Source organism: Epinephelus lanceolatus, chromosome 21 (genome assembly GCF_041903045.1).
Source record: "Epinephelus lanceolatus isolate andai-2023 chromosome 21, ASM4190304v1, whole genome shotgun sequence".
Lineage (NCBI taxonomy): Eukaryota > Metazoa > Chordata > Actinopteri > Perciformes > Serranidae > Epinephelus > Epinephelus lanceolatus.
Window position 1 is genome coordinate 28,503,773 of NC_135754.1, and position 24,224 is coordinate 28,527,996.

Here is a 24,224-nt window from a genome sequence, read left to right on the forward strand (position 1 = left end):
AATTTATCCTGACAATATTTGATTTTGAAGAATTATACAACACACGCACAACTCAGTACTAGTTTCATGTAAGCCACTGTCTCTGCTGTCTTTGGGGGAAACGCTAGATTCAATGGGAGATGACAGGAGGTGTGTGTGTCGCCCGGTTGCGCACGCACCCCCGCTACACAGGTGCTCTTTGCTGTTTTTTATTTGTTTTTTTTTTGTCTAGCACACATTGAATAAGCGCTTCCAGTGTTTCAAGCATCCGCGTTTCTGCGTCTCATTTCTATGTGATCGCCCCCTTAGAGATAGGGTAAGGAGCTTGGACATCTGGAGGGAGCTCGGAGTAGAGCCGCTGCTCCTTTGCATCACTTGTTTGTAATTTGAAACTGCTTTATTCTCTTTTTTTAAATCAGTTTTAATCATCTGGCCCATTTGTTTTGGTGGAAGAGACTTCTGCGAACACTTTGCCTCCTGGTAGAGACGTCCTGAACAATGAACACTGAAGGAATGCTAACCATCTGCATCAAGCTGGAAGTCACTAAACCGCCCCAAATCACACTGCTCCTTAAATATATTGAAATAGAAGTTGTTACTACACTGACATGTGTGATTGCAGTGAATAATTTCCAGTGACAAACATGTTGTCTTCACGTTGAGAGTAGTTTTGGAAAAAATTAAAGAACCTATCAGACGGGAACGTCAAAGAAATCATATCCTAAAAAGAAGTTGAGAATGCCAAGCGGGGATTTCGAGGAGAGCAGGTGTACAACATCAGCACAGTCCACCCCCAGTGTCACCCCATGTGTTAGTCCCCACCCGTTAGGGTGCTTTCAGACCTAGAGTTTGCTTTTGCTTGTAAAAGCACCCGTCCAGACATCACACTGGAATCTAAGAAACTATGAAGACTCACTTTGTAAACTAAACACTTAATCCAGAAAATAATTGACAGATGAGTTGATAATGACAGTAGTCACTAGCTGAAGCCCTTCTCGTTTTTCATTTTCTTGCTTCAGTCTGCAGACCAGAGGTTTCAGCTGAGACCGCACAAAGTGACCTTACCATCGTCGTGTTTATACGTTGTCCTGCTGCACGTGTATTTGTGAATGTTCCAAGATGAAGCCGCAAAACACTGGAGTAGATTAATGATTATTGATTAACTGGCAGCTGACGGCATTTATCAAACACTGGCAGCCTTTTATTATCTGTTTACTGAGCGTGGGAAAAGCATGACTAACAAAGAGGAAACAGCTGCTCTTCAGAGGGCACCACTGGTAGCTTTATTTGTGGCCAGCTCTGCATTTTTTCCCCACCTGATTTAGTTTTTTTCTTCTGCTAAATTGTGCATCTGGTGCCCAAATGCATTTGTTATACATCCCTCCAGAGTGCCTGTTTACATGCCAGTAAAACATTTCTTCTTTCCAGTAGAGAGCTCTTTGGGGACGCGTGCACCCCCAACACTTCCAGCTCGGCTCCAGAGCGAGATGTGTTCATGAGTTGGAGCTCTGGGGGACACTTAAACATGTGTTTATTCTTCAGAGCACAGAATAAACATTTAGTTTTCATGCTATATGTACAGTGTGCCCAAACGCTTACCACCTGCAAATCCAGAAGAAAATGTTTCTTCTCTGTTGCTTTTAAATAAATCTTGAACAAAAATGTTTTAGCAACCAGCCAACAGCTCAATGGTTTTGCCGATATTGAGCTTCAGGAGATTGTAAGTGTACCATGTGATGAATATCTCTTTATATGGTATTTTATTTGGACCAATAAGCTGGAAGAGGCAGGAAATGGACAAAAAGATGATGGCAATCAGAAGGAGTAGGTCCGCTGAGAGGACTAACAGTGTAGCGATCTCTCTAGGGCTGGTGAGCTAATACTGTAGGTGGTAATCATTCCTCTCAGCCTCAGTGAATTTGCAGGGAAGCAGAGAGGACAGAGAAAAACAGGAGAGTAAGTGAGCAATCCAATGGAGAAAAACCTCAGGGTTCCCATAGTTCTGAATATGTTTCCAACAATCTTTTCTACTCTGGCTACAGCTTGACGTCTTCATAGGGTCATCTGCTATCTGTTTACATTTTGTAGCCTACACTGCTACATTTAGCTACATGCTAACGCTCAGAGAAACACGTAAACTTGGTTGCTGATTTCAGATCATATACCTGCAGAAACATTTCGCATTGGTTTAGAAGCTTTTATTGGTGATTTTTCAAAGTTTAAAGTGCTGCTAAAACTGAGCATTTCAGACAGAGGGTGAATACAGGTGTTCTAGCACGGACAGTGTGAGGAAAATAAGGTGTTTGTTGATCATTGAAGCATGTAAACATGTTCTAGTAAAACTTTACATACAAGTTGGAACCTGAAAATGACCATATGTCCTCTTTCAAACTGTCTACCATCAGTCCAACAGTGTTGCAGGAGTGCAATGCTCTTTTAATCTCGTTTTGATGTTTGCCCACTGCTCTCTCTGTTTTTGTTAAGGTGGACTGTATGGAGGAGGCTCTACAACGCTCACAGGACAGCAGTCATGCTCCTGACCTAAAAGTCTCCGTACTGCTGGACTACACTCGCGGCTCACGAGGTTGTTCCTTGGGATTTGTTCTGTTTGCAGGTTGGCACAGAGCACCGCGCCCACAATCCTGATTCTATGTTGTGTTTTTTTTTTACCCACACAGGAGAAGTTAACTCGAGGACCATGCTGCTGCCGTTGTTGCAGCGCTTTGCCTCTCAGATGCGGGTGTCTCTGTACCACACTCCAGACCTGAGGGGGCTGCTGCGGCTGCTGGTCCCTCAGCGCTTCAACGAGACCATCGGAGTCCAGCACATCAAAGTTTACCTGTTTGACGACAGCATCATCATCAGTGGGTATGTTGATTCCTGGCAGTTGATGTTTGAGTCCACATGAGTGTTCACACTGGGTTTCATTATTTTAATTTTAAACTTGTGTAATCTTGTCGTGAGAAGTTTTTTGCAGAACGTATACAAAATGGAAGCGACTTGGGAAACTGTTCTTACACTTGTGTTAAGAAAAATGTTCACATGACCATGTCCTTCTTCTTGTCAAAATCCTCCTGTGTTCTTACTCTGTTCCCTCGCCTCTTAAAAACTGTCTGTCTGTCATTTTCCAGGGCCAACCTGAGCGACTCGTACTTTACCAACAGACAGGACCGCTACGTGCTGCTGGAGAACTGCAGGGAGGTCGCCGACTTCTTCTCAGACCTGGTGGAGGCCGTGGGAGACGTTTCACTGCAGCTGCAGCCCGATGACTCGGTCAGCATGCTGGAGGGCATGGTGCACCCGTACAAAGGTGTGTGTGTGTGTACACAGATGCATGTTTACCCTCCAACATGTTTTGACACTGTTTGACACTTCATGCTCAGTTACGGTGGCAGCGGCTGGTTTTCAGCCGAGGAGCCGATGGATTTTGCTAATGGAGCTTGAAAGCTTAGACAGGCGAATAGATGATGGTCAGACTGTGTGTGTGTGTGTGTGTGTGTGTGTGTGTGTGTGTGTGTGTGTACAGTGAGAAAGATGAAGAGAGCTCTTGCGGTTGGCTACCCATGCAGCCGGATGTCAAATTGTCAGGATTTTCTCTACACACACACACACACACACACACACACACACACACACACACACACACTGGCCCTGTGTGTCCGTAACTGGAGCACCGCCTGCCAGGATGTTAGTTTGAGGGATGAATGACATCATGTCTGCAGGACTGGGCCGCTGTGGTAACGAACACCAGGAATAGAGTTGTGATGTCACAGTGTTGCTGGAAGACGATATAGAGTGGGAACTGACACACACACACAAGCACTGGTGAAATTCTAATGAAAAACATTAACGACTGATAATATTCTGAGGTGTTCTGATGCACAGAAATAACGTCCAGGAGGAAGAGTAAGAGGGGGAGGAGGTGAAGTTTGAGTCTGTCAGTGAGAGTTAACTGTATCATAGTACAACATACGTCCATATCTTACACCCGGCACACAGCACAGCACAACCATCATTGCTGGTTTCAGACCAACACAGTTGTCATTTTCACAGCTAGCGCCCACATTGTGTATGTAGCAAATGTACCTGCGCCCATCTGTGCACCCATGGGCGTGTAGGTCTTAAAATGAGGTGTGGTCAGACACATTGTTGGTGAGTTTGCATGTTCTCCCTGTGTCAGTGGGTTTTCTGCAGGTACTCCGGCTTCCTCCCACAGTCTAAAGACAGGGTTCTGACGGGTCCTGTCGAGCTCAGGTTGGATAGCCACACTCTGGACCAGGGTCCAACAACAACACAGCTGTGCTCCATTGACTCTAATGCGGTCGTTTCAGATTTTCTTCATTTTCAGGCTGGTTTTGGAGCTAAATGTTGTGCCTGGGGCACGTCGTGTATTAATGATACTCGTTACCTGGAGAGGTTGGAAAAAGATATAAGTTTCTTCCCTGTTCCAAAACCAAAATCAGACCCTGAAAAGTGTAGGGTTAGCTAGCTAGCTACTGAAGATATAGCCTACTGAATGTATACACATGCTGCTTTTGCTTTTTAATGATTATAACAGTGAAACAAAGACCGACCCTGCTGTACAGGAACCAGTGAAGGGAAGCAGGGAAACTTTGCTGATATTCAACCAGCTCTGTGTCATCACATGAACATTGTTTGACTTACCAAGGAGATCCCTGCCCGTCCAGGTGCTGGCAGCAGCACGGGGGTGAAGCTAAACACCATTCTTCTGCACACACTGTGATGCCACACAGCTGGTTCAATATCAGCAAAGTTTCCCTTTATATTCATTGTCTTGTGTGGCGATCAGCAGTGATGTGGTGGTTCACTTTTACACTGTGAACTGTAGCCTATAGTTCGGCTTTAGCTTCTAACTATCTTTGTCTTCTTAACCTGTTGTTGCTGCTGAGTCAGTTTGACATCCTGGATATATCCTTCAAACACAGACTGTAGACCCCTCTGTCTGCTTCTCTCTGGAATCATGCTTTCATTGTTCCCAAAAATATGATAATATTTCTTCAGGGAGTGCAGTTAGTTACAGTGTGGGCTCCATGCTTACTGCAACAGCTTGTTGGACCATCACAAAGCAAAAGGTCAGTAACGGTTAAGACTTACTGTAGTTACTGTGATTCAACCCTGTTAAATTCGATGAGACACGAGCAAATTGCTTCTCGAGGACACGCCCATAAAGTCCAGTGAGACGTTTTGGAGCGATGCCGTGCGAGTTGTTTGCTTCCAGTGTGTCTTCTCCTGGATGCATATCTATGTTCCCAGGGTCCAGTGTTCCCCTGCTCAGTATCCTCTTAATATGACTCACCCACCTACAGCTTATAGCCTGTTGCTGTTAGACTCCTTGAAACCTATGACCAAGACAGTTTTATTGACTTCAGACATTGATATCTCCACAGGGGCTGAACGGACTTTTACCATTCAGACTACATTTGAAACATCTCCTTTTGTTCTTCTGCAATTTAAACTTTGATGATAGCCTTGCCAATATCTTACAATGTTGTTTGTATCAAGAGACACATGCTCCAAACTCAACACAAGGCTAGACGAGGCCTTTGGGAACAGAGAGATAAAATCCTTCCCTGTTATGCAGATTAGAAGTTTATTTTGTCTTCCGTCCGAACACACGTTTAAACTTATAACCAGACCTATCATGAGTTGTCTTCATATACAGTTTTAGTGGACATTTGCCAGCCAATGAGAAACAAGAGTTTTCCAAAATAAGAGCTCTTTATCTGATGTTGTAGTTTCACTCCTGTCAACATCCTCCTTTTTGCTGTAAATTCCCTGAAGCACACTCACAATCACGATCACTGTGACCCAGAGATCAGTTTGACCCATCTCCCACTTAGCTTTGTGTAAACTCACAATTTATATCTCCATGGCAACCAGGCAACAGGCAGGACTTCTCGGCAGTGGCCAGGAAGAGGATCATGGAGGTGTTGAACGCTGCCCATGTGAGACAGCGGCTGCTGAACGAGTCAGAGGACTCTGAGGACGAGGGGATGAGCGAGGGGGAGGAGGACACCTGGGTGTTCCCTCTGGTCCAGATGAAACCTCTCGGGATCCAGGTGGACGAGCAGGTCACACAGGTGAGGCTCCACACCTGACTGTATAATAACAGTAACCACTTCTGATTGGTCACATTTAAACCCAAAATATAGACAAAACTAACACAGTATTAGCTGCATAATGCAAATTTTAAAGTATATTTAATGCTCATATAAATAAAAAAAAAAATCTCCCAGTTTCAATGCTTATTTCCAGACAAGTAAATGTACGAATGGAGTAAATTAAATATCTATACTGTATACTGTACATTGAGAGATAAAAAGATAATAACAGTGATAATAGAATAAAGTATAAAACACAAAATTAAAGAATTCAAAAATAAATAAATAATATTAATAGTAAAAATAGATTAAAACGTAAATAAAGATACTAATGAAATAATAATAAAATAAATCTAAATTAAAATATAATAAATACATAAAATAAATAGAAACAGTGGAGGTAATAGTAATACAAAAAAATCTAAGTAAAATCTAATAAAAAATAAATTAATTTAAAAAATGAAATAAAACAGTTGTAGTGATACAAAAAAATCAAGTAAAAAAATATCATACATTAATAATAATTAATATATTAATCAATAAAAATGAAATAAAATAGTTGGTAATTATGATGTAAAAAAAATCAATAATTTAATGAAGATGAAATAAAATGGAGTTGTAATATTAATACTAAAAATGAAGTAAATAAATAAATAAATAAATAAATAAAATTAAGATAAAGCAGAGAGTTGGTAACAGCAATGCAAAACATCTAAGTAAAAAATAATTAATTTTGAAAAATGAATAAAAATAAAATACAATGGAGAGATGGTGACAGTTTTATAAAAAAAATCTAGGGAAAAATTATTTAATTAAAATAAATAAACAAAAGTCAAATGAAAATACAATTAACAATCAAAAATAACAATAAAGGATAAATAACAAATTTAATAATACCAAAATTAATTTATAAACTTAAACCATGACGTTGAATATATTTATGCCTCCGTGCCGGCGATAGCTGTGGCCAGAGGCATTATATTTTTGGGTTGTCCGTCTGTCTGTCAGTCCCATTCTCATGAACGCAATATCTCAATAAAACCTTGACGGAAGTTCTTCAATTTTGGCACAAACGTCCGCTTCGACTCAGCGATGAAACAATTACAATTTGGTGGTCAAAGGTCACTGTGATAACTCAAGAATTCATGACAGAAATGTCACAGAAATGTCTAACAGGATAAAATGATAAAGTGTTGACATTTTAGATCTAAAAGGTCAAAGGTCAACTTCACTGTGACATCATAATGTTTTGCAAAAACATTTTTCTGGCGTCATAACTCAGGAACAGAAGACATTTGATCAGATACTGAGCTGGTGACAGTAAACTTTAATCTGTGCTGCCTGGTTGAAGATGTGTGTGAGCATCTGTGTTTTACGATTTGTAGCTTCTTTGCAGCAGCATCCATATTTGAAGCATTGTCAGCTGTCATGGCAACACACGAGTCTGGTCAGAGACAGATTTTAACTGCATCCACGCATGCATGTGAACTGCCACGAGACAGTAACTTCTTTTATCCCGTAGTGTCTTCAGTGCTTTGTTGAAGTTGACCTTTGCTCGTTTTCCTTAGTAACAAGTAATAACTGTAATTAGATGTTTTGAACATGTGACTAATAAAATAATACATGAGTAATAAATTACCATGTGACTAATAAACCATAAATAAATATTTGAACATTCATGCCGGGTTTATTAGTCACATATTCTGGGAATGAACACAATAAAAGGATCATCAGAGTGACACTACAACAGCTCATACTGTGGTGCCATAAAAAGTTGAATCAACACTGTCTGTCTCCAGTTAACAGTTTGAGGATCACAGAGGGAGGACTTGTTACAGCAAGCTGTCTTCATCACATTGTTACAGCTCTTATTGTGTCGTCGCTTTGATGTAACTGGTGGTGATGTGGCTGCTCCGCATTGGTGCGCATACACTGGAAGACTTGTTGCTTCTTGGACATATTTTCACCCAGATTTTGTGTCTTCGTGCATCCAAACATTGAATTTTTTTTTTGTCCAATAAGAAGCTGGCCACTGTAGTGATAATAAATAACAATACATCTTATTTAAAAGGCGCCTTTCAAAAAACCCAAGGTCGCCTTACAGAGCATAAAATAACTTGCAGAGCGAGAGACATGAATCAGGTAAACACACATTCTTGCTGTGATAAAATCAGTCAGAGGATGACTTGATTAGAACGTGGTGGTCAAAGGTCACTGTGACCTCACAAAACACATTTTAGGCTGTAACTCAAGAAGCCATACAGTAATTAAGACAGGATATTTTAATGAAGTGATGACATTTTACATCCAGCTTCACTGTGACTCCATGACAGTTTGCAAAACACTCTGGGTTCATCCCAATATCCCTCCTCGACTCCTCTGTTCTCTATCCTCGATCCCTTGACCCTGAAATCGACTGAGACTCGCCATCTTGTAGTGCAGTGTTCACGGAAGTCTTTCACCAACTGACACGCGCCCCTGATCAGACTGATCTGATGCATCGCACGACAGCAAAGTTTCATACCAAAGTAAAGACAGATAAGAGCTTAAACTGAAGTGTATCACTGCCAGGTTTCATATTTTTTTTGTTTTCTGATTCACCATCAAGTTAAAAATCTGAACAAGAAAAGGAAACAAACAACTTTTTCACTTCGAATATTTTTCTCTTCACAATCTGTTATTTCCGTCATCAACTTTAATGATGGATGCAGTTAAATGCAGAGACTCTGTCAGCAAGAAACATCAGTGACCGTCATTTCCATTCAGTCACACTAATTTTCCCTGAAACATTTTGGATTAATAAATTATTCCCAGTGTTCAAAGACATCGTGATTGTATTCCGGATTATTAAGTAATGAATTCACAATCAGAATATCAATAAATGCAAATAACGATTAAATCATATAAACAAATTGTGTGACTCTGAGCAGGACACAGTATATATTATAAAATAATAACATACTAGTGCATACCCATTGGTAGCTTTGTCACCTTCTACCTATGCCAGTCCTCAATGCCTATGTGCAGTTTCACATAGATTGACCACGTCAGTGAGTAGAAAAACGTGGGACAGACAGAATGACTGACTGACAGAATGACACACTGACAGTTTCTGTGATTATGTACAGCATACCATACCATGACTTAGTCATACCAAAAATTAGAAATAAAACCAAAACATTGGTCCACGGGGGGAGCCACAGCGATCGGTCGCATTTTAGCCATTTTTAAGCATTTTTCTGTTGTTATAGCGCCACCCAGTTGCCAATTAGAGTTGAATTTCTCCAGTCACCTTGAGGCGTCCTGTTCTACATATCTACCAAGTTTAGTAAAAATCCATATGGCGGTTAGGCCTAGATAAGAAATTAGCTCTCTAGCGCCCCCATTTTGTTTGATGGGGTCAATAATGGAGGGTCCCCTCAGATTATGTGTGGTCATATGCCTACAAAGTTGCGTGGTGATGGGTGAAACCCTTGAGATGTTATACACCTTTATGTGATGAGCCACGCCCTCCGCAATATTCATTTCCTTATAGAAGCTCAGTTTTAGTAAGTTTTCCAACTTTTGCCAAGAGGGAACTTTAGATATTGGTCCCTAGATTATGTTCACCAAGTTTCATGCAGATCGCTCAAACTTCCTAGGAAGAGATCGATTTTAAGTGTTTTTCAAAAAATTCAAAATGGCGGAAAATCTATATAACCGGAAGTTATGGGTTCTTGAGGCAAATGTGTTCCTCATGAGGAGAGGCATCTCTGTGCAAAGTTTCATGTCTCTACGACATACGGGGCATGAGATATGCCCATTCAAAGTTTGCAATTTCAGTCGGTTGCTATAGCGCCCCCCTTTGGCCAATTGATGTAATATTGCTTCATTCACATCCTCCCATGACCCTCTACCACTGTGCCAAATTTCACATGGATTGACCAAGTCAGTGAGGAGAAAAACGTGGAACAGACACAGAGTTTTCGTCATTATATAGTAAGATAAGATAATAATAATAATAACTGGTCATCAAGTAATTATTTAAGACAAAATAATCAGACATGAGCAAACATGAGGAAGGAAGTCTAATAAACAACATGTTGTCTCATTGTTACATTTATTAAGATAAATGTGACAGATCCTCCTGATAGATTTCAGCTCCACTGAATAATGAGCTTTATGTAAACAGCAGCAGTTAAACACTAATAACCCGCTGTGTCATTACGTAGCAACCAGTTTTATATTTCACCACGTATATATAATAGAAGCACGTCTTTCTTCACTTTGTGTTTGTTATTGAACCTCCAGCGCCTGCTGACAGACGCTGGGCCGGACTCCACTGTGTTTCTAACATCGGGTTACTTCAACCTGACCCGGGCATACATGCGGCTGGTGCTCGGGGCCGGAGCCAGCTACCGCATCCTCACCGCCTCCCCCGAGGTCAACGGGTTCTTCGGAGCCAAGGGCGTCGCCGGAGCGATCCCCGCAGCTTACATCCACATCGCCAGACAGTTTTATAACCAGGTGTGCCAGCTGGGCCAGCAGGAGAGAATACACCTGCACGAGTACCACAGATTACAGTGGACCTTCCACGCCAAAGGTGGGCTGAAACAGAAGCACACATACCTGTCTGTATCCCACTACGGCTGCTACTAACAATCACATTCTGCTGTCAGTACTTTTTATTCAGATGATTTTATCCGGATTTTAAACATTTACACATTATAATTGATACTATATGGCAACATCTTACCCAGCCAGCACACCAGGAGTGGAAATAATAATAATAATAATAATAATAATGATAATAATAAAATAAATAACAATAAATAATAAGTACACACGTTTTTAATATTGTAAATAATTTTGATTTAAAAAAGCCAAAACCCAACAAACTCACATGCTAAAATGAATTAATAGAATAAAGACTTTAAGTAGTTGACCGAAGTTGTGGTTATCAGTTACAGGCATCAATTTTTCTTCTTGTCTTGAGCTAACTTCCCAAAATGTCAAACTTCTTCTACAAAAATCATAGCTGAAAATATGCTGAAGATAGTTAGAGCAGTGACGGTGTCTGTACCCTCTTTTGAGTAGGTATATATAACCATTGCATTTAAAACAGAAGCATATCAAAACACCGTTATGAGCCTCCTAGTGTGAACGCTCTAATCAACCTTAGCTATGAGCAATGAGAAAGCAACAGCGCGTTCAACGCCAAAAACTGCCAGACTTGGCTCTGGGTTTGTCACAAGTGTACAAGAGTGTTTCTTCTGTCAATTACTTCTTCGATAAATCGTTTAGTGTATAAACTGACTTAAAATTTGTCCTGTCACAATCTCCCAGAGCCCAAGGTCACGTCCCCCTCATTCCTCAGGCAGGTGATCAGTAAAACAGACAGCATATATATTATGAAATACTCTTCACTGTGTACACACTCACAGAGAGCATCTAGTGTTTACAGAAGAGATGTGGTTGTTTGAGTAGCCAGTAACAGTTCACAAAATGTGTGACACATAACATGTAGGGTGGCACTTTATAATCAGTAACAATGGTATTAACATGGCAACAACAATCATTTAGTGTCTCGCAACGTAAAGAGCTCCCGGACCGCATTGCCTCCCCAGTTTGCGACATTTTTGGCTGCCACTAACTGCTGCCAGCTGCTTTTTAAATATCCAGTGGTGGGTCCCACACATAACAAGTCCTCTAACGTCAAACCCCTCCCATCCTGCTAGTGGTCCCTTTTACACAGAAGTCAATTCTGCGCTGTTAGGCAGAATCTATACTTCTGTGTTGAATCAATGCTGTACATGCGGCGTAGCCTGATGTGCACCTCCCCAGAAATGTAACTACATATGGCAGCGATGCAGACCTCCTGTGTACTGAAACCATTTCCCTCAGTGGAAACAAAGCTTTTATTTACTTTAATTTCACAGATAAGAAACAATAAATTGTGAAGACAATAAAGCCTCCACAAAAATAGCATTTTAAGTCTTGTGTGTGATTTATCCTGGCTTCATATGAGCAGAGGAAATCTCTGCTCATCGCTAGGCTAATTTATACAATGTAAAATGCCATAGGCTTGTGCTAATAACGTTAGCATGTTGTATTTGTGGGGAAAATGTGTCCAGATAAAGACAAGTGTTTGTCTGTGAATGCTGTGAGTTATAGTGAAGCTGATTTGTGTACTTGTGTTTGAAATTGTCTCTATTAAGCCATGTTTAATGTGTGTTTAATGTGTGTATTGAATCAACTAAACTTTACAGCACTTCACAGAAACCCCGCCGCCAACTAGTGTTTTGGAGGTGTAACTGCAGAGTGACACAGACACACCACCGCACAAGTATAAATGCTCACAATGGCGTAGGGTCTGCCGCACAAGTATGAATTTACCGCCTAAGTTCTACCTTTGAGAAAATCTAGGGCAGGCTAAGGAACAGGCCGCCTAACAGCAAGGTAAAGCGAAAATATTCTCAATGTAGGTACACTTAAACTTATGCAGATTTTTTTAGGTGGCTAAAATACGTTTTGTTGCTGCCCCCATCCACAGCAGTATGTTACTTAGCTTCTGTGGCGGTACTCCTGTCTGCTTCTTTAAACTAAGAGCGTGCCGACTGGTATCTGCTGTAGGTAATGCTCTGACTAAGGATAAGTACCTTATCCAAACCCACCTCAAAAAATCTGAACTATCCCTTTAACTTTCTGTTTTTTGACCAGTAGTTTCAGCACGAACTCCCACATCAGCGTGATTAGCTGGAGATTACGATCTAAACCAAGACTCAGCATCCAGACTAGTTTTGTTTGGCTCAGTGAGAATAATAAAACACTCCCTGCTCTGCTGTTCTTCTCGTGGTCGCAGCGGTATGTAGCGTGCGAGAAGAGGGCTTGTACAGTCATTCTGTCGTAGCCTCGGGACTAGGATGTACACTCACTCTCTCTCATGCTTTGGGGTTTTGGATCGACGCTGGGGATTTCTGCATGTGCTTCCTTTTTAGTTGTGGTCTGCGCCGACAGAAATCCCTGCTGGAGACGGCTCTCTGAAGCATTACCTCCTCGCTGGCTCACTCCACTTTTCCTCTCCTCTCAGGTCTGTGGTATTACCTCCAGGGGCAGGATCGGCCTTGCCTCACTCTAATTGGCTCCCCTAATTTCGGTTACCGCTCGGTTCACCGTGACCTGGAGGCCCAAATCGCTATAGTAACGGAGAACGAGGAGCTGCAGAGCCAGCTGCAGGAGGTGGGTTAACCACAAGCAGAAATGATGATGAATGACTGTGTAAGTCTTTACTGAATATACACCTGTGTGTTAAACTGTGTGCGTCTCAGGAGAAGGAGATGTTGTACCAGCGCTCCACAGAGGTGTCTGATTCTACGTTTGAGCAGCCGGACCGCCACGTCAAGCTGTGGGTGAAACTAGTCACACCCCTCATCAAGAACTTCTTCTGAGATGCCACCAGGTGGTTACACACACACACACACACACACACACACACATTACATATGAAATTTACTAATGTTTATTTTATAAAGGATCATTTCCATTAATTAAAACTTATTTTCTTTCTAGAGGTAAGAAAAAGTCAGTAACATTTATTTAATGTTAACAATTGATCAGATGAAATAAATATCACCCACCACTGGAGTTCCTCTCAGCTCAGAACACCTCAGTGGAATCTCTTCAGATTTGGCACATATGTCCACTTTGAGTCAAGGATGAGCTCATTAAAATTTAATGGTCATAGGTCAAAGATCAAGGTCAATGTAACCTCACTGATTTGGCGCAAATGTCCACTAAGGCTCAACAATGAACTGATGAGATTTTGGTGGTTGATGATCAAAGGTGCAGGTCACTGTGACCTTGACAGTCTCATTCTTGTGAACACAATATCTGAACACCTTGAGGGAATTTTTCCAATTTGTCACAAATGTTTACTTAGGCTCACCAACGAACTGGTGGTCAGAGGGCATGGTCACCATCACCTTGTATCCATCTCATTCTCAGGAATGCGATATGTTCAGAATACCTTGAGGGAATTTCTTCAAATTTGGCACAAACGTCACTTTGGGTCAAGGATGAGCTCATTAGAATTTGGTGGTCATAGGTCAAAGATCAAGGTCAATGTAACATCATCTGTCTCATTCTTGTGAACAAGATATCTCAAGAAAACCTTGAGGGGATTTCTATACATTTGGCGCAATTGAACCGATGAGATTTTGGTGGTCAAAGGTCAATATACTGTGACCTTGTCAGTCTCATTCTCGTGAACACAATATCCGAAAACCTTGACAGAATTTCTTCAAATTTGGCACAAATGTTCACTTGGACTCACAATGAGCTGAGAATTTAATGGTCAAAGGTCAAGGTCATTGCAACCTTGTTAGTCTAATTCTTGTGAACACAATATCCACAATATTTTGGTGGTTAAAGGTTAAGGTCACTGTGACCCTGCATTCATCTCAGTCTTGTGATATCTGTTATGATGTCTCGCGATATCTCAAGAGCACATCAAGGGAATTGCTTGGATGGAAGAATATGCTGATGACAGGCCAAGGTCATTGTGACCTCACAAAACAGTTTTTGACCTTAACTCACAAATACTTGCATAAATTATGACAACATTTCACACAAATGTCCAATATGATAAAATGATGAAGTGATGACAATATATATCAAAAATGTCAAAGGTCAGCATCACTGTGACGTCATATTGTTCTGCATCAAACACCTTTGTGGCCATCAGATACTGAATTGATGACACTAATCCTGAAACAGCCGATTGTGTAGATCTCCTATGCTGCCAGGTTGAAGTGGATGTTAACTGTAGGAGAAACTCTTCTGACGTACGGAGACATACAACTGCAGGGTGGGGCAGTATTTCTAGTTTTTCTCCAAAAGAAGTGGTTTAAAAAATCTGGCTAAACTTTTACAAGCTGGTTGACTCCCGCTTTTTGTTGTAGCACATTTGCTGTGTCATCATTACTTTGAAGAGTTCAGTGTTATTGTAGAGGCTGACTTACTAGATTCCAACGTACAATGCAAATTAGTCTTCTGATATGTTACTTTAGTAACATACTTACTTACTTTGGTTTTACAGTTATTGTAAACAAGAAAAATAAAACCCAAGTTGTAACAAACCTGAATTTTCATCTAAAGAATGTTTTACATTTATGCATTATTTCCATTTTTTTAAATTCAGATTTTGTCTAGTTTTAGCTGAGTTGACAAAACACAGCTGTGAACATACTGTACAGAAACTCTATCTCACACACACACACACACGCAGTAAAACAGGCTGTGGCTTCTTAGAAATGCCTGCAGTCATTGTGGTGAGTCCCAAATCGCAGGTCCCATCCTCGTCTTCCCAGCAGCCCAAATCAGCAGAGTGAGAGCGGGGACAGCGTGTCGGCTGATTCACTCCTGTCAAGAAGTGAGTCAGCGCCGTATTATGGTGATGATCTGACAGTGTGGTCTGCGTTACCATGAGTCCTGTCAGGACTTGGCGAGGTGAAGCCAGAGGGTTCATCAACCCTGAAACAGAGTCAGTGAACATTTCTGGAGAGAGAAAGTTACATTTTTTTTAGGAAAGTAGATGTTTAAACTGCAGGGAGACAGTCAAAGAAAGGAAGATGTGTACATTCAGTAAACTGAATGAGCCAAAAAGGAAACCTGTCAAGATCTCAGCAGAAGATTGAGGTTTTTTTTGTAGTTTCTGAGAACAGGAAATGTCACAGGCTGGATAATGACGGTAAATGGGTGGCGTCTTATCGCTACCTGGACAGAGTCGAGGAAGAAAAAAAAGTGAGTGATCTACTGCCAGAGGGAAACAGTCGTAAATAGATCATCTTTCAGCACTGGAGTATTACTCACAAGTACACACGCAGTGAATGTGAGAATAATACCTCTCAGACAAAGATGTGAGCAGCAGCACATCCAGGCCTATTGTTGGAAACCATTGAGAAGACTCGCGGAAATCCTCGTTTTACCGGCACGATGACACAAACACAGAACGGGAGAGGTTTGTCCTGTGAGAGTCCGCTGTGACCTCAGGCTACAAATTGTGTTGAACTCTAAACATATTTAGATAACCACAGAAAAGACTCTTTGGTGTCAAATGATACAAAGACTGTGAGAAACAAACAGCCGTGACGTGTGATCAGAAATCTTATCAGAGTTAATCTGAATAATGTGTTCATGTAGAGGCACAGTGGATTCCTTTAAGGCTCATTTGATGTCTAAATAACCCGACCAAAAAATAATAATAAAAATGATAAATTATCAGCAGACTAACTCCCCGGGGTGGAACATTAATTTTAAAGGATTTATATGTATGAAATAATTATGATTTATGAAATATTTTGATCTGCTTTTATTCTTTGAACTTCTAAACTTGCCCCGTGACAGAAAACACCGTTGTCCCAGACAAGAATTCACAAATTCCAACCATTAAAAAAGGTTTTAAAAGTCTTCAAATTCTAAAACTGACAGTGTGTACTGATGACATCAGTGTGAAAATGTACCGCTATAATCATCTTTGTTTTCAAATATATTTTTGTAATAAAAATTTTGGCACATACAGATGTGTCCCACTGTCAGATTTCTACAGAACCATAATTTAATCAGGCATAAAAGGGGTTTGTTATATCCCGAGGACTCCTGTCTCACTTCCTGGTTTCAAATAAGCCGGGAATGCTGTTTATGTACTGGTAAACTTTCTATTGTTTTATATATATTAAATAAATAATGTTGGTGAACATTCTCAGTCCTGTGTCATAGTACATGACAGCTCTGAGTTTCAGAGTCGTTAAGGACACAGACCTCAGCTCACATGTGACCTCAAAGACTCTGTAAAGGTTCACACCCTCACAGGGTTTAAAGCCTGCGACTCTAAGCAAACTAAACAAGCTTCTTGGATGAGAGGTGAAACATCTTGAAGAAAATCAAGTCCAGTTGCCTATGATTCAACACTTATAACGGCTGTGTTTCAACCATAACAGCTCCACTCTGTAGCCCCTCTAAAGAAAACTAAATAAGAAAATGAGTGTTTTGAGCAGCATTAAGGGAACTCTCACTAACTTTGAAAAATAAAATGGCTACACACCCTAACTGCTGTGAAATTGGTAAATATATAACTTTTAATATGTGTAACTTGTCCACTATATAGTGAGTTTGCCATTTTGTAGTGCTGTCTGAATGTATAGTGGGAATTATTATACACTGTATAGTGGACTCAAGGTATCCCACAATGCACCGTGAAAAGTAGTGTACAACCGATGGTCACTAACCAAGCAAGACATCCCATCATGCATCGTGCCAGTGGTTCAGATGGACTTTATTGGACACGGAGACGGAGATTTGTGCTGTAATGGATGAATGCATAACGTTATACATTAAATTCACAAGTTATTACATGACTGATGGTAAAACAACCTTCAACACAACAAAGATTAAACAGAAAGTTGCTGACATTAGCGGGATAGCTTGCAATCGCGCTGTTCTCTGTCCTCTTGCCTTCTGACGGGGTAACATTATTAACAGGCTTATGTTTAATGTGAGCAGAGCAGCATCACAACACACACAGTCACAGAGTACTCTGTAATGCTATTTATTGATTTAGGGAAAATACACCCAGTATAAATTCATGTTTTTATCACAGATATGCACGTCAGAATTTGTTATGGATGCTTCACCAGCCAATTGTGTGACAGTAACCACGTAATTTATCGGCGCCGAGAAAATAACCTGAGTAGTGTCCGAAATTGTTTTTCATGTTACAGATGAGCTCACTAAATAGTCCTCTACATTAAACTCCCCACATAGTGAGCAGGGAGTAACGAATGAGTGAACGAATGAGTGAACGAATGAGTGAACGAATGAGTGAACGACTTCGGACGCTGAGTTTAGATGGCACCATTCCATTGCGTCTTTTGAGCCTCGGAAGTTGTTGAAATCTGGCACTTGGGCAGTGACTTGCAGAGTCAAAAACCAACGAAAAAAGGCGTCCTTTAACATCGGCATGATATGCGGCCGGTTGCCGTTATGGTTTATCGGGGCACAGTGGCGTCAGGGGGATACGCTGCGGGACAAGGACAAAAGTTAAGGCGGTGAATATCTGAGTCGATGGGTGGTGGGGGCGGTGCATGGGCCCAACAAACACCAACTTTCACCCGACAGAGCGGTGTTCACGTTCCATAAGATTCTAAAGCCAAACCCTGTTTTATTTTCCTGAACCCAACCATGTGTTTTTGTTGTTGAAGGAAAAAACGTCGATTTGTGGTGTTGTACCGACGTGGTGTGTATATTTTCAAAGAGACTGTATGTAAACGTTAAATTTCTTGTGAAAACCAAAGTGTATTTTGAAAGAAGACAATGCATGTAACAGACAGAACTTGACACGGCGTCCCAGAACGTCAACAACCAACACACCCAGGGTACCTTGTATGTCGTATCTGGACGTGGAAAGTCCATGACCAAACGTCAATATGTGTTCTGTAACGTCACTGTTACACATCACCAAATCCTACATGCTGGACCTTTAATGGCAGCAGTGGTCCCAAACAAATGAATTTTGAATTCTGTGACCCGTTTTCAAAGATTTATTCCTTCAGCAGGAGCCAGTGGGATTTGGGGCTGAGAGCCACAGACAGGATGGGGAAGTCAGAAAGTCCTGAGGAACTGACTAACATTGTTAGTTTTGGTCTTTTCAAGAGATTTATTGTCAATCAGAAAAATGCAGAATAATAATGGCCTCATCCTTTACGGATCTGTTTCAGCACTTGTTGTACATCCTGAAGGTGGGAGTGAGTTGTTTTCTTTTATTTACATGTTCCTAAACTCTGAGAGAGCACGTCTGAGAGGTGAAAAGGCTTGTGTTTCATTTCTGTTGTACAACCTTTAACATATCTTTAAATGTCGAGAGGGGTGAGCTTAGATACTGACTGTAAGTGAAGTAGTTTTTAAACAGCTTTTCTTTTTAGTTATTGGCCTGAAAAATTTATCACATCTGAACCTTAGTGGCATGTTTTTGACTATTTGTTCAGTTTTATTTATTCATTGGGTAAAATACAGAGGAACATTGTAACATTTAAAGAAGTATGGATATAGTCCCTGTTCCTTGTCAAGCTTTAAAATTCAGGTTAAAACAACTAGAATTAAATTGAAATGACTAAATATGATACAAGCTATCTAATACATCAACTCTCTACAGTAACTCATATCATCTTGTTCATGATGATACTGGTACAATTTTTAATATCGTATGAAAAATTCACATCGTGATACTTGGGATATTTTGGCTTGTTGACATATTGACATCATACTGTTTCCCATGGCAACAACAAGCATGGCTGAAAGTGAAATTATTACTCACTCTGCGGTGGTTCCAAAAAGAGGAGCAGCTTCAGTAGTGTGGAATAAACTGTGGCGTCCTGAATGTTTTATGAACAGCCCCGGACTTCTCAGACTCTTTTAGTGACTTACCGCTCAGAGGGAACTCATTCAGCGGCTCCTCTGGCAGCAGCACAGTGTCTCTCCCTCTCCTCTCTCGACGAGTCGTGTCGTCAAGTGATTTTGTCATAAACCTTTGGTAATGTAAACCTACGTGACGCTAACAGCTCGACAAAAACTCCATATATGTGAGTGTGTGATAGTTGTGGTATCATAACAGCCTGTCACAGGTTACAGCGTGATGATTAGAGGAGAAATGGCAGAGAATAAAGGTCCAGGTGGGAAGAAAACAATCATTTAGGATTTTACTAAAAGAAGGAAATCACCTGTACCTATTAATATTGTATACAGAATCTGAATCTCACTGTTGTTGTTCACAAACTAAAGAAATGAGAGATCATTTTAGTTTTTACTGAATATTTGAAGCAAACTATATCAATCACTCACTTTTTTGCAGTTCGATTTTCTTAAATTAATAATATTTTTTTACTAATTTGTCATATCTTAAAGTATATGGTTATCATCAGTATTTGCCACGTCTTTTATTCAGGCCTGTCGTTTCTTTAATTCCTGTATTTTTGTTTCTAACATTCATGTAAACACACAGAATAAGTGCTGGCTCTCTCTCAGCTTTGTTCACTCTCACTTGTTTTGTGTCGGCCTGTTGTTGTGATCTCTGTACTTTACCACTTATCGCTTTTTTTTTTTTTTTCCTGGCAGAGGCAAAAACAAAACACATCCCCCCAACAATAGCTTTGCCGGTTGAAAGAGTAACAAAAAAACAAAAGTCCTTATCGGCAGCGCAGGCTGTCTATTGTTAGAAACTAGTGACAACAGGTTGGACTCTCTCCAAACATGTTGAACGCGCTCCTGAGGGTCAGCAGGGTTAAAATACAGCTGTTGTCACACACACACACACACACACACACACACACACACACACACACAGCCGCATGGTGAATCCTGGGTGTGATGGAGCTGCCTGCCCTCTAGTGGTGAAACTATAATATCCCACTGTGGTTTCATACATTGAACTATAGTTTGGGATTGGGTGGGGGGGCAGGACAAGACAGGCATGTTGCTTCTTCCTGCTCCTTTACGGACATGAAATGTTAATTTATATTTCTTATTGTAAGTCTGGTCATGATCTCTAGTTTGTCTGTTTTGTAGTTTTTTTTCCTGCAATATATTCTATTTTATTTTGTTTTGTTTTTTTTTTAAATGTTTGAAAGCAATGAATCAAATCAAAAATCAGACCTCTTGTGACACAGCATCAGCTGAATATGACTGTAGGTTACGACCATGGCTCATGTTTGTCTGCTGAAAGTGACATTTTGAGCTTCAGTGAGAGAACACGTACTGTACCTTTAAACTTAAGATTTAAAAAAATACAAAAATATATTAAGAATACGAAACAAAGACAGATAAATTCAGTAAGAGGGATAAAAAAATATATAATACATTTAAGAATAATAAGAAAATATTTGATGAAATTAAACATAAAATATGACAATATAGATACAACAAAATAAGTAAATAAAATAATGTAAATAATATATAAATTATTCTTTATCAAAAGTCTGGCTGAATTGTTTGGTTTTAAGTTCACGTTTAAAGATTTCCAGCTGTGGTAAATATCAGATCCAGAGATATAAGTGAGCACACACACCTTCTGAGAGCATGTTGTCAGATAATTGAATAAAATATCAATACTATTTTTTATTTTTCTGTTTAAATTTTGCTTTCAGTAATTTCTGAATATAACGTGTATAAATGCTGTATACAGCTGGGAAAAAAGGAAATGTATACACTGTGTTGTTGATGAAAATGAAATAAAAATTAAGTTTTAAAGAAAGGGATAAACACTGAGGGAACTGTAGGGTAAATCTTCGTCTCTGATTGGCTGCCAGCAATAAACATGACAGCGTTTTGTTCTTTCAGCCTTCACATCACGCCCTTCCTGAACATCTCTGTGTTTGTGTGTGTGCTCAGCAGGAGGCTTCGGTTTTCTACGATCCCGAGGTTGAAGGTCTCGGTGGAGGTCCGCCCGCTCGTGCAGACGGGACACTCGTGTACCAGCAGCATGCTGGGATTCATCACCTTCACCTCCACTATCAGCGTGTCCCAGGAAGTGACTCACACACACACACACACACACACACACACACACACACACACACACACACACACACAGGAGAGGATGTATGTGGTGAATTCAGCGGGTAAATCTTCATTTTAAACGCCAGATCCTGTGGTTTACCTGCTCAACTGTTACTCTGTTAGTTTATTTTAACACCTGACGTCATCACACTGTGAATTTCTGTTTCTTTAGTTTTACTAACGACAAGCATTTCAAACAAAAAAAAAAAACTACTGCTACTACTGCACACACTTCTCTACAGGTACATCCTGCATGTATATGGTAGAAATAGAGACTGTGGTGGAGAACAGACGGGTGTGGTGAAGAATTACAATCCCTTCAGGAGCCTTAATAACAGATTTCAAGAGAGAGTTTACAGCAGCGTTCAAAGCTAACTGTACAGTGTCTATGTGTTATTATCTTTGTAAATTAAAGGACGACGTGGAGAGTTTTTAAAATGACTTCAAATGTGTGAGCCTTTTTGTTTGGTGCAGTCTGTGATTTTTATCCTCGTCGTTGTAGCAACACACAAAGAAAACATTTATCTGTTTACAGAGTCTCACACAACTCATGCAGTTTAATCAAAGTCCTGTTTATCCAGTCGTGTGCTCAGTGCTTCACAAACAGACCGACCTTTCTGACAGTGGACTGAAGTAAAAGTGAAACTTAGCTATGCTCTCGTCAAAGACTCCACTGACAAAAGCACTAATTTTACCTCACTGAACACTGGAGCTGCTGGTCTACCGCTGCCTTAATTTGGATTTATACTTGTGCGGTGGTGTGTCTGTGTCACTCTGCAGTTACACCTCCAAAACACTAGTCAGCGGCGGAGGTTTCTGTGAAGAGCTGTAAAGTTCAGTTGATTCAAACACACATTAAACACACATTAAACATGGCTTAATAGAGACAATTTCAAACACAAGTACACAAATCAGCTTCACTATAACTCGCAGCATTCACAGACAAACACTTGTCTTTATCTGGACACATTTTCCCCACAAATACAATATGCTAATGTTTTTAGCATGTTTAGTTTTAGTTTTCTATTCTTAAAAAAGCCCCTGCATTTTCATACCTTAAGTATGCATTACTCATTACCAATCATTCAGAATAAGAAGCTGAGTAAAAAGATGTATTTAGGTCTTTGTGAGATGCTCCTGTGACCTTAAAAACATTGTTACACTGAAATATTTTAACATTTCAGCTTGTTGAATGTGTCCGCGTTCCTTGCATGCCACAGTGCATGTTGTTGTGTTGTCTTAAGTGGGAATCTCCCTGCTCTGACGTGACTGCTACACATGAAATGATCAGATGTTGATAAGAGAAGCAGGAAATAACTTTTGCGAGAGAAAGGAGTGTGACAATATCTGGTTTGCACAAGACATCTTTTTTCTGAATACACTTTTCAATTTGTTTTTTATGACATACTATACTGTGATTTTGTTTCAAAATTTTTATGACATACTATACCATGACTTTTTTCCTAAATTTTTTTTGACATACTATACTATGCCTTTTTTTCCCAAAATTTTTATGACATACTATACTATGACTTGTTTCCCCCCAATTATGACATACTATGCTATGATTTTTTTTTTTTTTCAAAATTTTTATGACATACTATACTATGACTTTTCCCCCCCCCCAAATTTTTATGACATACTATACTATGACTTTTTTCCCCCAAATTTTTATGACATACTATGACTTTTTTTCGCCCAATTTTTATGACATACTATACTATGACTTTTTTGAATCACATTTCAGCTAGTTGAATATGTCCACGTTCTTCTCAGTGCATGTTGTTTTCTGTTAAAATCTCAAAGTCTTAAGTGGGAATCTTCCTGCTCTGCCTCTGACAACAGCATGACTGCTACACATGAAATGATCAGATGTTGATAAGAGAAGCAGAAAAATGTTGATAGTGTGACAATATCTGGTTTACATAAGACATCTTTTTCTGATTGAACGCACAGATGGTTTCATCAACACGGTGCTGACAACCACTCATGATGCTTGACTGCTGAAGTTGTTTTAGCAGCACGCTCACGCCAGATGAGCACTTTTATATCTTATTATTAGACTAAGGTCTTTGTAGTTGGCTGCATCTGCTACATTGTGTACTGCAAGTAGCAGAAAATCATCCAAAAACAAAACACAACCCAAATCTGGTTGACAAACAATTTTCATCAAAAGTTCCACTGATTATTTCTGATGTTTGAAAGTTATTTTGTTCAACTATTTTCAGTCCAAGCTGAATTTAATTTTAAAACAGCAAAAACATGTCTGAGTGAAAAGGAAAAAATATCTCTCACTTTCAGTCGATACTCTCAGTTGTGTCAAATCTGACATACTAAGTTGTGTCTAAAATAACAAAGACATCACAAAAATGTGATGAGTTTCCTGACAAAAGTCAAATGAAAAACTAGGACGCAACTAGGACAGATATGACCTCAAATATGTATCACAACTAATTGAACATTTTACCTCAATTACTATGAAGGAATGATTATTTTGTTGTAGTTCACTGACAGGGTTTGTACTGTAAATATGCTCGA

General features: G+C 40.0%; 1 protein-coding gene across 2 annotated transcripts in view; it reads left to right on the forward strand.

Annotated features, from left to right (window-relative positions):
- The window catches only part of pgs1 (phosphatidylglycerophosphate synthase 1), a 38,784-nt gene extending 16,657 nt beyond the window's left edge, over positions 1-22,127 (forward strand). Inside the window, exons 4-11 of one of the 2 annotated variants that reach the window (XM_033610569.2) lie at positions 2,464-2,563; positions 2,658-2,847; positions 3,111-3,289; positions 5,881-6,080; positions 10,392-10,683; positions 13,171-13,319; positions 13,409-13,539; positions 21,519-22,127. In XM_033610569.2, the coding sequence (XP_033466460.1) occupies positions 2,464-2,563; positions 2,658-2,847; positions 3,111-3,289; positions 5,881-6,080; positions 10,392-10,683; positions 13,171-13,319; positions 13,409-13,528 (1,230 nt within the window). In that variant the 3' untranslated portion in view covers positions 13,529-13,539; positions 21,519-22,127. The remainder of the gene's footprint in view (positions 1-2,463; positions 2,564-2,657; positions 2,848-3,110; positions 3,290-5,880; positions 6,081-10,391; positions 10,684-13,170; positions 13,320-13,408; positions 13,540-21,518) is intronic. The other variant, XM_033610570.2, reaches the window with a different exon arrangement.
- Positions 22,128-24,224: the final 2,097 nt, after the last annotated feature.